The sequence below is a fragment of the Anolis carolinensis genome, chromosome 3 (assembly GCF_035594765.1).
Source record: "Anolis carolinensis isolate JA03-04 chromosome 3, rAnoCar3.1.pri, whole genome shotgun sequence".
Taxonomy (NCBI): domain Eukaryota; kingdom Metazoa; phylum Chordata; class Lepidosauria; order Squamata; family Dactyloidae; genus Anolis; species Anolis carolinensis.
Genome location: NC_085843.1, coordinates 79,587,432 through 79,601,012, shown reverse-complemented (window position 1 = coordinate 79,601,012; position 13,581 = coordinate 79,587,432). Strand labels below are relative to the sequence as shown.

The 13,581-nt window shown below is 39.4% G+C and overlaps 1 protein-coding gene across 5 annotated transcripts in view; it reads right to left on the bottom strand.

Moving 5' to 3' along the window:
• Positions 1-8,898, bottom strand: part of igsf5 (immunoglobulin superfamily member 5) — a 42,736-nt gene extending 33,838 nt beyond the window's left edge. For 2 of the 5 annotated variants that reach the window (XM_008107497.3, XM_008107501.3), the window contains exons 1-2: positions 8,609-8,898; positions 5,959-6,038 (exon numbers count right to left, since the gene is read on the bottom strand). In XM_008107497.3, the coding sequence (XP_008105704.1) occupies positions 5,959-6,016 (58 nt within the window). In that variant the 5' untranslated portion in view covers positions 6,017-6,038; positions 8,609-8,898. Of the gene's footprint in view, positions 1-5,958; positions 6,039-6,211; positions 6,278-8,347; positions 8,433-8,608 lie in introns of those variants that run through there. The other 3 variants (XM_008107499.3, XM_008107500.3, XM_008107498.3) reach the window with 3 other exon arrangements.
• Between the last annotated feature and the right edge of the window lie 4,683 nt (positions 8,899-13,581).

The following is a 13,581-nucleotide window of genomic DNA, read 5'->3' as shown; positions in this document are numbered from 1 at the left end:
CTCCCATCTCTCTCCTCCATGTCATCATGATCTTCCTTTCACACACACCTTTTCCCACACTATCCACCTCACTCCTTTGCTCCCTCCTCCCTTTTTTCTTTAAATTTCTCAAAACTTCATTCTTCCTAAGATTTTATAAGTGTGAATCTTCAAAGCCTATTAATTGGAGGGGTGACTGTAGTCCTTTTTATTGTATATTTGCCCTGGACTTGAAAAACAGAAAGAGGCTGGGGATGGTATTATCTAATCTGGAGAATCTACTACCTATGATGTAACCTTTTAACATTTGGCTTTGAAACACTGTAAAAGAAAATTAATGCAATGGAAATTATTCAAAATGGGAGAACAACAGAGAATCCAATCATTAGCTCCAACTAAAGCAGACCCACAGAATTATTAGGAGCTTAGAAAGTCAACTGTTTTATACAATATATTAATGCAATGGGCCAGCTTGAATTGATGATCATAATAGGAATCAGGTCTAAATGTCATCCTCCCAAACCATCATTGCTCCTATTATTTTTATCATTATATGATTTAAATTGTGAAGCAGTGCTAATTTAAACCGTTGATTAAAAAAACTTTTCTTTGTCATTTATTTCTTAACTAAATGTAGAAAAATGTCCACTTAATCATGTTAATATACCCAGAAAAAGTGGGAGCTGCGGTGGTGCAATGGGTTAAATCCTTGTGCTGGCTGAACTGCTGACCGGAAGATCTAAAGGTCGGCGGTTCGAATCCGCAAGACGGGGTGAGTGACATTAGAGAAGCCTCCCACGTGTGTCCTCAGGCAACGTCTCTGTAGACGACCGATTCTCTCACACCAGAAGCAACTTGCAGTATATTCTCAATTTGCTTCTGGCACGATTAAAAAAAAACAGAAAAAGTTCCCTTACGTATAGGACATAATATTCCACATACTCTCAGTTTGTAAAATTATTTCAAAGTAGAAGGGGGGAGGGAAATATATTGGTTTGATGAAGGTGTTCTTTTTCTTTGTCCTACCCAAATCATCATACTCTCTATCTGTACAATCCTTTACTAGCCTGAGGAAAACTTTTCTATTTAGCAGGGTGTGAGTTATTCTTCCATTTCACTTTTATTTATATTTTATTTTTCCATAACATCTTATACCCTGGAAGCTTGTATATACAGATTTAGTATTCTTATCTGAAATGCTTGGCACCAGAAGTGTGTTTGCATATACATAAAGAGATATTTTTAGAGGCCGGACCCAGGTTTACACACAAAGTTCTTTTATGGTTCCTATACATCCAACATACCTAGCCTGAATGTAATTTTATACACTTTATTTGTATACACTGAACCATCAGAAAGTAATCCCTATCTCAGCCACGCTTGTGGACAATTTTGGATTTTGGAATTCCAGATAAGGATGCTCAACTTGTAATACTATGGGATTCAGATCTGCTCAGAAGTAAGCCCCACTAACTGCCGTAGGGTTAAATCTAATAAAATTAATATAGAATTACAATTTCAGTCTTTCTTTTGGTGGAAGTGTTTATGCAAAGGTCAGTCCCACTGAGATCTTGCTCATATCAAATAAGGAAGTTAAGCTTTTAAAATAGAAAAGCCAGGCAATCTCAAGTAATTGTACCTGGTGATATAAATACTTGAGTCACTTTAGAGGCTAACCTAGCACTAAGAAGTCATATCTAAATTCTTAAGCAGTTATTATTTGACAGTGTTTTTCATTTCCTCCTCATAGACACATAACAGAGAAGAAAAGTTAAGGGAGGAGCATGCAAAGCCAGGGTTGCTACTGCTTGTGTACCTAACACTTAAGAGTTGCTTAGCATTGCATTCAAATTTAACTGTTTGATACGACAAATATTACTTAATGATGTATTAGAACAAGGTGGATCAGGACCCATTGACAAATTTCCGAGTGATTTGCAATAGATCAGCAAATGTTGCCATTTCCAATGGCATAACAATAATGACAAAAGAGATTTTTCCTTATTCAGCTATACTGCTGAAATCAAATAAGTTTGAGAGCAAAGTGTGCTGTTATATATGAAAGGATTTGTGTGCCGGATCCATAGTGAGGCTGACAACAAATTCCTGTCCTGAACTTGTGCTCAGAGGGATGCTTTAATCATCTGCTTTCTTGGGCCCCGTTTTAATGGCTCTGGTTCATGGGTTTGGGGCTTTTAATGGGAGGCCAGGGAGAAGTTCCCATCAATTGATTTTTTGCCAGTCTGTTGCTTGATGAATCTTATGATTCTGGAATGAGACTGAATAACCATCAACTCAGACATATTTTAAACACTAAACATCCTTTGGAAAGCAGAGTTGGAGCCATTCTTAGACTCAGCTGTGACTGACCAGGAAAGGATGCCTGTGACAAACAGTTTGGAGCAATTTTGGGGTAGCTTTTGTTTTGATTATAATTGCCAAGATCCCCATGGGATGCCAAAGGCTGAAGCTATAAGGCTTTCACAGCCTCCTTTATACCTGTTGAAAACTTTGGAAAGCCATATGTTTCATCATATGCATGCATGCACAATTTCCAAATCTATTCTGTACTATTTTGATATGCGGATCTTCAAGAGTTAACTTGAAGTTTGGGAGCCAGTGAAGCTGAATAACTGGCAGTGACACTAATTGTAATTTCTCAAGCTAGCAAAATTGGGCTTAAAAAGAAAATATATAATCATCAGAAATATGTGTGTGATTTTTCTGGAACCAGGGATTGCATAATAGCTTGAATAATACTGGTATATTCACAACTTACTTGAAAAAAATTTATCAAACTTATTCCAGAAAACTAAATACTTTGTTGTCTTTTGCTAATGATAATAGCTTCAACTTAGGACAATATTCTAAGTCAAGGTCATTAATTTTTATTACTTACTATTTATATTTTCCAAGAATATTAAAGAGATCACTTCTTTATTCTAAATACAAAATTAAGGTCTATACAATCAAATGATTTTTTTAACATTCAGGGACTTTGAAAAATCTCCACATATAGATCTAACATGTGTTTATTAAATAAGTTGAGTAGCTTCTCATAGTGGCTTAGACAACAAAGCTGTCAACATCTTCTTTGGGATCAGAGGACTGTTACACCCATCTAAAAATTGTGGAAGCTATCAGCTCTCACATGTACTTTCTAATCTGTTAAAAGGAATATGTATTTGCATTGATGAAGAAACTGCTTTATTCGTGATGAAATATCTGTAGGAGGGAATATATATGTCACTATACACGTGGAGCAAATGCACACACAATTCCTGTTTGGAAAGCATTGACATGATGGCTTACAAGTGAATTTGTTACTAATGCCTACACAGAGTGCTTAACAACATAAAACATTGCAATGTGCAAAGTTGCTTCTAAACATTTGTGCCTGACAATGAACCAGTAAGTTAGATTTCAATTATAAATGCAATCCGCCCCCCATACACACACACACACACAGTTAAAACAATTTCACTTACACAATCGGTTTAGCTGTGTTCACCTTCCAGTGGCCAATCACAGAGCAAAGCATACACAATGAGAGATACACAGTTAAGAACATCATTTGCTACAATAATCATGTTTTTCATCACTTTAAAGAGCATTTTCCATCCATGTAAAAATTATCATCTACTTTGATCCTGAGAGATGAGTCTCTTTCGATTCCAAATTCATTATGGCGTTTGACACACAGTTCACTCTGTGTAATCAAAAAAAGTAAAAACATATGATAGAGGAGTCTTAATTTCTTTGCCCTGGCACCAATCCTAAGCCTAACTTCCCAGCACAAGTGCTATGGGGTTAAAGTTCCTGTTGCTGTTATAGTTCCCCATGCTCACATTCTTTTTACAAAAAACGGGTATGCAGAGATGAACTACATGATAAATGTCACTTGTACTTTGGCTTTCACTCGCTTGGGTTGGTTTACTATCTCTGCAATAAAACACATCATCTATAGTTATGACTGCCCTTAAAACTCCATGTGCAATCATTTACCACTTTTTCCTCCTAAAAAAGAAGTAGAACTATGTAATAGTTTCATCATCTGAAAATAAAGAATTAGAAATGGAAGAATCCCAATAACTTGCCAACTGCCCAGATAAACAGTTGTTGTGTATCTTAGGAGTGGACTCCTATACTTTAATGGTTGTGTACAAGAGGGGGTTTCATCAGCTATTACTTGTCATACAACCAGATGACAAGCAACATCTGATGATATACCTTTTTTGTTGATGTGTGCCCTTAGGTCTTTTCCAAGTTATGACAACCCTACAAACCCACTAAAGATGTAGGAGCATTTTCCAATTTGCATGTTAGAAATCTTGGTTGAGATATATTTTGGCAAGAGAGATACAGTGCTGCTTTACATTTTATGTTAGATCTTTTCTGGATCTATTATAAGTATCTAGGGTTTGAGCTGACAGATTTAAAATAGTGTTTTGAAGGTGCACTACATTTTCAGGGAATGCACTGTTTTTCTTTGCATTTCACATCTGCCCTGGAATATGGATAGAGCTGTGTCCTGCTAAACCCTGATCTCAATTGCCCAACTTACCTTTATTACATTGTGTCCAAAAGGAGATACCGTATTTGGTTTTATATTATAAATGCTCAATACTGTCCTTGAACATGGACACAAACATCACCTGATGCCGGCATGGTCAGCAATACATTTTTCCCTGGGGGACCTTGAAGTACAACGCTCTAAGAAAAACAATCAATTTTTTGTCTCCAAATGCTGCCACACTGCTTCTAGAAGAATCTTGACATTCCCAATAGGCTCAGACAAAAGCAAGCCACTGAGGCCTTCCATAGCTTATCTGTTCTTTTTTTTATAAATAACTTTATAATCATCTTGACTACAATCTGATCTTTTGCCACATTTGCCTTGGTTTCAATCTGTAAAATGTTGGTGGTTATGCCATGCAAGATACACATTAGCTTTGCAGGTTGGACCTGAGTTTCCACTTTGTTGGATTTGGAATGGAGACAGAATAATTTGTGACAATCCTGTGATGTAGCCCACTCCTGCTATCTACTCTTCTGATGGAAGGGGGGCTCTGAGATTGTTTATAGCAGCAAACGTAAAAGCTGGGGCAGTTTGCCAGGACTGTGTCAGTGGTTGGTGTTCTCTTTTCCAAGACTGTAGTAATAAAGAACCCATGATGGTGTTTAAGTCTTTAATGCTATATTGTATGTTGCCCCTGCCAAACAAGATAGGCCAACTATGATTATTGTACATACTCGAGTACAAGACGAGTTTTTTGGCCCTTTTTAGGGCCTCTTTTAGGGCTGAAAAAGCCCCCCTCGGCTTATACTTGAGAGACGGTCCTGGCCGGCTTATATTTGGGTCAGCTTATACTCAAGTATATAGGTAATCAGAATTGGACAGTCTTATCTTAAATTACAGTTTTATGTAAATATTCAAAAATATACTGATACCCCCAATTAATGTGATTTTATTGGTATCTATTTTAATTTTTAATTTTTAAATTTACCAGTAGCTGCTGCATTTCCCGCCCTGATCTTATACTCGAGCGAATAAGTTTTCCCAGTTTTTGTGGTAAAATTAGGTGCCTCAGCTTATATTTGGGCCAACTTATATTTGAGTATATACGGTATATTTTGCTATATTTTACATTAGTTCCTTTGACCATTAATTATCAAATTTCACTCTGTTCTTTCAAACTCATCCACTCTCTGATCTTGAAACATAAGCAGGGCAGCCCAGGTTCATGGGATCACCATAGGATGACAGGTAACATGAAGCTGTGCTTGTGTGTACTTGTGTGTGTGTGTGCGCTCTCTCTCTCTCTCTCTCTCACTCTCTCTCTCTCTCTCTCTCTCTCTCTCTCACACACACACACACACACAAACACATTATTTCATTGCAAATGACCTGACAGATACCAAACTGATGAGTTATACAAAAGCCCTCACACTACTCATCCAAACAGAAATCAGTCCTACCTGACAAAATGGTTAAAAGACTCAAGATCAATCCAGTCCATTGGTAGTATCTATCCATTTGGCAAGCTCTTTCTTTGAATCTGGAAAAAAAGATGCATAGACATTACCATAAAAGATATATTGTATGCTGTACTTTTAATCAACATTTCCAAGTTATGGATTCAAAGAAAGAAAGAAAATGCTCAAGGATACTGAAAAACAATACAAAACGTTACTCTTCATTGGAAATAAATATCAGAAGCAGCATACATACCAGTATATTATAGGCATTTGATGATAGATGTTCTTGAATATTATGCAGAGATCGCAGGATTCAAGACTATGGTGAGAGAATGAGTAAAAAGGAACATGGCTTTGCTAAATTAAGAGATGAAGAGGAACTGCCCTAAAAAATATTGTTCAGTGTTATGCCATAAAATATACAAAATTCATATGCACATCTCATACAACTGAGAAATAGATTACAATTGTGTACATTTCCAGTACCTGGAACTCTCCAGCAACCCTAAGAAACAGTATTTAATGGAAGCATTTCTAACAATCATCTTCACATAAGGAATTCTTGGAAGTGTTCAGGATGAGACAGATCTCAGTCTATAGCCAACTGCCTTAAAAATTATTGTCCTAAAAAACTGTGGAGAACTGTAAGACCCTCCAGATCTTATTACAATGCAAATCCTAGATCTTATTACACTGCAAATCCTAGCAAATCCTATCGGCCCCAACAATGAGGGCCAATATTGAGAAATGCTATCAGCCAGTAACACAGGGATGACTGTGACTCCCACCTATCTGATAAAATACAGGAAAAAGATAGCCATATCATCAGTACTAGTACAGTTGTCACTCTATATCCATGTGTTCTGTATCCATGGATTCAACCAACCACAGCTCAAAAATATTCTGGAAAAAAATCTAAAAAGCAAGCCTTTTTGCTGTGCCAAACACTACGCTGGTGTGCATCCTCCTGCCATTTCACAGACCCACAGGTTTCTCTAGGACACATTTGAGTTGTTCCCAATTTATATATGCCATTTTATATAATGAGATTTGGGCATCCATGGTTTTTGGTATCCACAGAGATATCTAAGAATTAAACACCAGTGGATACCAAGGGTGTAATGTATAATCTTATGTATCAAATCAAGTCCCACCAGCAATTTGTTTAGAGAAAAAAATTGCTGTTGTTACTGTTGTTGCTGTGTGTCTTCAAGTCATTTCCAACTTATGGTGATCCTAAGGCAGACCTCTCACAGGGTTTGTGGGACTGACAGCATGTGGCTTTCTGAGGGTCACCCAGTATGTTTCCATGGCTAAGCATGGATTCAAAATCTGGTTTCCAGAGTCATAGTCCAACACTATAAACTATGACTCCACACTGGCTCCTGGAGAAAGATTATTCCCAAAAAATATGTTTTAACTTCCCTGGGTGACAAGCTGTTCATTTGTGAAAAGTAAAGCAAACATCTTAAGGTTGTTTTGCATTTAATCATAAGCCTGATAGCCACAAACAAGGAACTGCATATAACAGAGTGGTACAGCCGAGGAAAGATAGATCTTCCTGTTCCATTGCATTTGTGCCAGTAAAAGAAACAAGTGGGCTGATAAAGGAAGTCCTGACTTTTTGCCCCAAGCATTGAAATGCTGTGTGTCCCTAATAAGTTAGAAAAATACTTTGCAGGAATTCACAGGAAAGCCTCCCTTATTATTTATTTATTTATTTATTTATTTATTTATTTACAGCATTTATATTCCGCCCTTCTCACCCCGAAGGGGACTCAGGGCGGATCACATTGCACACATAAAGGCAAACATTAAATGCCATGACATAGAACAGAGATAGAGACAAGACGCAGGCACCGGGCTGGCCTCGAACTCATGACCTCTTGGTCAGAGTGATTTGTTGATTTGTTGCAGCTGGCTTGCTTTCCAGCTTGCGCCACAGCCCGGTCCCTTATTGACCTCTGCTCTTTAAAATGTTTCTCACAAAAAGACACTCCAGTTATTTCTTGTGGGAGAAGGCAGGATTATTTGCACACAGTTTTAGTTTTAGCACAAAAACCTATTTCTACATAATTGTTGCTATGTGCCTGCCCACCTATATACCTTAAATGTAGCAGATCTTATGTGACCTTGGAAGCTAAGCAGGGTCAGCTCTGGTTAGTACTTGGGTGGCAGATGACCAACAAATACCAGATGCTGTAAGTTATATTTCAAGAGAAGGAATGAGCAAAAACATCGGTAAAAGGAAAACCTTTCATAAATTACCATAAATCAAAAGGTGATTTGAAGGTGCATACACCCACCCACACAAACACACAATTAAATTCAGTTTGAAATGCTAAACATTTACTAGTGAGAAAAAAACATTCTACACAGAGAGACTTACTTCTGGGTAAATATGCATATACTTGTGCTGTAAAAGACTGCATACAAAATAAGAGATTTCCCTCCTACTTCCTTCTTTCTGTTTATTATACGTACTTCCCACTACATACTTCAAATTCCTTATTTGTTAATCTGTAATGTTTTAATTGCAGCATTGTAATATCTTTTCCCTAATGTTATTCCTGATCCTGGACTCCCCTTGCTTAGAACACCTCATTGTCATTCCATACAAAATACAGTAATTCAGTGGGAATTATCTTACCTTTTTTATTGAAGAACATTGTTTAAAAACCTTGAGAAAATTCCTGGTGGAGACTCTTGTTTTTTCCATGCAAATAACTCCTCGTGTTGGCATATAACCACATACTTTGAATAACTCTCCATGGCTTCACCTTTATAATTCACCAGAAATGTCCAAAAACATTTTGTGCAGTTTTGGATTTCCAACTGAGCACCTTGTCTATTTCCTATAATATTTTATCTTGTACTAAGATAAGCCTTGTGTTTCGAACTAATGTGCACTCTCTCGGTTTGTAATAATTAACAAATGCTGTTCAAGCAGGAAGTAAAAAGCAGGTACAAAGTTAACTTCAAGCCAACACCCAGATGAATTAAAGAAACAATAATACTTTGTTTCATAACAAGGCAATGGTCAACATCATTTACATAAAGAATAAACTTGAAAATAAAATGAACTTCTCAATAATGTTTTCCCAACTGCCACAACATGAAGACATTAAATGGAGGCAGTTTTTCATTTTATTGCATCTCTGTATGGAAAGAGTGATTCATTTAAGAAATTCTACATTATAGGTTTAATGTTTTTATATTCCCATTAGAAGAAGGAAGCATTCTCGAAGGACCTCTTCACATGGCCGTTTCGAGCTGTGCCATTGTGCTGGCAATCGCCGGTGAAAGGGAGGGCATGTGGGATGGCTCGTGGCACCCCACACACCATTCCTCCTTAACCCATCACATGATGAGGATGAGACAGGGTGCATTGTCTCCCTATCCCCATCAGACGGGAGAAAGGGTGTCAGTGTGCGGCAACACGCATTGCCCCCACCACCCTTTCCCCCATCATACAGGGAAAAAGGAGGGAAAGTACGGGTAGCTCCATCGGAGCTACCCAGAATACACTTTCCTCCCCGTAGTGGTGGAGGAAGTGACTTTCAGTGCTTCTACTCCACTTTTGGAGGAATGTGGCCGCGACCTGCCACGTGTTATGTGATGGCGCAGAGCAGGCCCTGTCCTTGCTGCAAAACAAAGTGGCAAAATGGGCAAAGATGCCCCATGTGAAGAGGTGGTAACACTCACTTTAGAGTAGGGGAGCAATGTATGCAGTTCACCAGGCATTTGTTGAATCACAGCTCCCAGCCATTGTAGTCAGTACAGGCAGTGACGAGGAAAGCTGGACACTGCCGTTGAAAAATATCTGTAAGATTGCACAATTCTCACTTTTAAATAGTCAGTTCTAATACTTCAGTCATGCAGCAGATGAGTAAAACTTCATTCTCCCCACCCTGGCACGTCATTCTATGTTTTATAACAGCTACCACATTCCTTATACATTAGAGCAAACAAATGAAGCAAAAGCGCAATTTGTTTGCTACACCTGATTTTTTGAAAAAGAAAAACTCTGAGTACAGTTAGATCTTGTTATCCATAGGCTCTTCATCCATAGATTCAACCAACCATACCTGCGATCACAGGGGTAAATCTACACAGCAATCCCAGTTCTTTGGGCTCCTGGAGTCACCAGTCATCACTAAAACTCTGCCTTATTGGGCAGTAGTTACTGCAAGATCTGACCTTTTATCAATTGCGACACAACAGATTGATCTTTCCATGAAGCCCCTATCAGCAATCACCAGTGTGAGAAATGGTGCCAGAGACCCTGTTTCTGATGGTCACACTGTAGATCTCTGGGACTGATTGACATTCCAAAGGAGGTCTGGTATAACACAGACTTTGGGTGTCACATTGCAGCAGTTTCTCTATAAAATAATGCAATAAAACTGAATCTGGGAAAGAATGTGGTGCAGGCTGGTTAGCAGCCAGCTGCAATAAATGACCAAGAGTTCATGAGTTTGAGGCCAGCCCGTGTCGGGGTGAGCACCCGACAATTAAAAATAAAATATAGCCCCTGCTTGTTGCTGACCTAAGCAACCCAAAAGATAGTTGTATCTATCAAGTAGGAAATTTAGGTACCACTTATATGTGGGGAGGCTAATTTACGACACCATAAAAATCATCCAGCTGCTGTTGGAATGAGGAAGTGCCGCCGCAGTGGATGATGAAGCAGCTGCTCCCCCTGTGGCCGGAATCAAACGTACCCTCAGGAAGCTGGAAGCTGGAAGCTGGAGAAGGTTTAAATTACCTCTGCATCTGTCTCTGTCTCTGTTCTATGTTATATGGCATTGAATGTTTGCCTTATATGTTTGCCTTCGGCGTGAGAAGGGCAGAATATAAATACTGTTAATAAATAAATAAATAAATAGGCATAGTTACTGAGACCCCTTCTACACTGCCATATAAAATCCAGATTATCTGCTTTGAACTGGATTATATGGCAGTGTAGGCCAGTCATGGGCAAACTTTTTTTGCTTTGGGGCTGCACTGTGGGCTCGGTCAGGAGGGCTGGGCCAGGAGGGAGGGGGGCCGGGCACACACTGGATGGGGAGGGTCTGGGAAAGAATGGGGCCAGGATAGGGCAGGGCAAGGTCTGGGTCATCCTCAGATTGTCCCCCCAGCATAAGGAGGGGGCTGGCCATCCCATCCTTATGCTGGGAGGAAGGTGAGACACACAGCAACTGTCCTGATCCTCCCTCTCATCCTCCCCCGGATCCCCGGGCTGTCCTCTTGGCATAATACCAGAAGGAGGGCAAGACAAGTGCTAGCTGAGTGTTTTCTGGAGGGCTCTAAGACACCACGTGCCTTCTTCAAACCGTCCTCCCACCATAAGGATGTGGTTGCTTGCATCGTTCCTATGCCAGGAGGAGGGTGAGACACACGGTGGCTGAGAGTGCTCCAGAGGGCTCTCAGATGCTATGTGCCTTCCCCCCTCATCTTGTTGGCATAAGGATGCAGCAGGCCACCATGTCCTTATGCCAAGAGGATAGGGAAAATGAGTAGGGCCTGAGGTAAGCACCCTTGGGTTTGCCCATGCCTAGTGTAGACTCATGTAATCCAGTTCAAAGCAGAAAATGTGGATTATCTATTTTGATCATCTGGATTATATGGCAGTGTAGAAGGGCCTCTGCCTACATGAACAGCAGTGCTGGTTATGACCTTTAAAGTCCTAGACAGTTCAGGTTGAGGCTATTTGGCTGACCGCATCCCCTTGTATGAACCTGCCTGAACCCTGAGATCTTCAGGAGAGGCCCTTCTCTCAGTCCCACCTCCATCTCAAGCTCAGTTGGTGGGAACGAGAGAGCAGGCCTTCCTTCTCAGTCTGCCTCTCTAGCTTCCCCTTCCAATTAAAAAAAACCATAGGCAACATGGAAAGAAAATCATGAAATAAAAAGTCATCTGTTAATGTGTTTTAGAAAGAAACTTCATGAAGTCTCTATAAGATACAAAATATTCTTGTTTATTTATGACCTGCTTGTTTGATTTCACATATCCAAATTATTTGTTTTGAACTCTTTTTCATCTGTTGTAAGAAACTATCCATATTCTACTTCATTAACTGAGTTGCATTTGTACATGATCAATCAATTTGTCCCAAATCTGAGAGTCCTTTTCAGTCCAACATAAAAACACATAGCAGAGAAAGAATTGCAGTAAACCAAGGTAACTTTTCTATAGAGTGTATAAAAGTTAAAATAACACCTTTCCCCATGTGAACTTCTAACCTTTAGGTTAGACCTTTATATGGCTTCCATCCTTTTGAAAGCTGTGTCATTATTAGCAATCTCGGAAACTAAGGCTTTCTTTACCTTGGATCTTTCATGTTTTCTATTTTAATTATATTTTTGTCATGCAAGTGAGATGCAAAGTAATTCCCAATAAGATGTATTTGCATATATAAAGCATGTATATCTCAGTAACTCATTTTTATCCCAGGCCGCAGCGGTACAATGGATTAAACCCTTGTGCTGGCTAAACTGCTGACCTTAAAGTTGGCAGTTCAAATCTCCAGGACAGGATGAGCGCTGTCATCTATCAGCCCTAGTTTATGGGAGCTTGAGAAAGCCTCTCAGGGTGTCCCCAGGGCAATGTCTTTGTAGATGGCTGATTCTCTCACACCAAAAGCGTCTTGCAGTATGTTCACTTCTGACACAATTTTTTAAAAATTCCAGGCCAATTCTCATCTTGTTTCCAATTTCCTGAATTGCTAGATTGCATGTCACAGCAGCAAGAAGTGTGTTGCCATAATTATATAGACACACTGATATGTACACAAGAAACTAACATTGCTTTTACTATATTTGGAACTGATTGGCTATCAGTGTGTAACTGCAAGAGAAGGGTGTTGCTTCCTGGATTGTAACTGATGTAACAACCAGAGCCGGCCCTAGGTATTTTTCAAGTGTAGGTGAACAGAATTTTGGCGCCCCCCCCCAAACCAATCACTGAAAAATAAAAGCATTGGATAAGCGAAAATGTTGGATAATAAGGAAGGATTAAGGAAAAGCCTATTAAACATCAAATTACATTATGATTTTACAAATTAAGCACCAAAACATCATGTTTTAAAACAAATCAATAGAAAACCCAGTTCAATACATGGAAATGTTATGTAGGAATTACTATATTCGCGAATTTAGCACTAAACATTGAACAGGGATATAGGGCAGTGTGGACTTAGATAACCCAGATAGCTCTCAGTATTAAAAAAAAACTCTAAAATCAGGACAATAAATAAAGAAGAACACTCTGAAAACAGAATAAATCTAGACAGTAAACAATTAGGGACAGCTAACACCTCCCAAAAAAAGATTCTCCCAGGCAAGAAGAAGCCAGGCCTTGAAGCCACAGGGCCATTAAATGCTAATCAAGGTGATTAATTACAACATTCATACCTGCTTCAAAGAAGAGTTCTTTCTCCCACCCTGGACCTTCTACAGATATATTAACCCCACATACCTAGCTTCCAAGTTCCCACAGATCTCACAATCTCTGAAGGTCCCAAAGGTGGGCTTGCGTGGTGCGAAGGTTGGCCCGCGCCGGCCGGAAGGCCCAGCGTGGGCACCGGGAGGCCCGAAGGAGAAGGAAGCAGAGAGTGGCGCC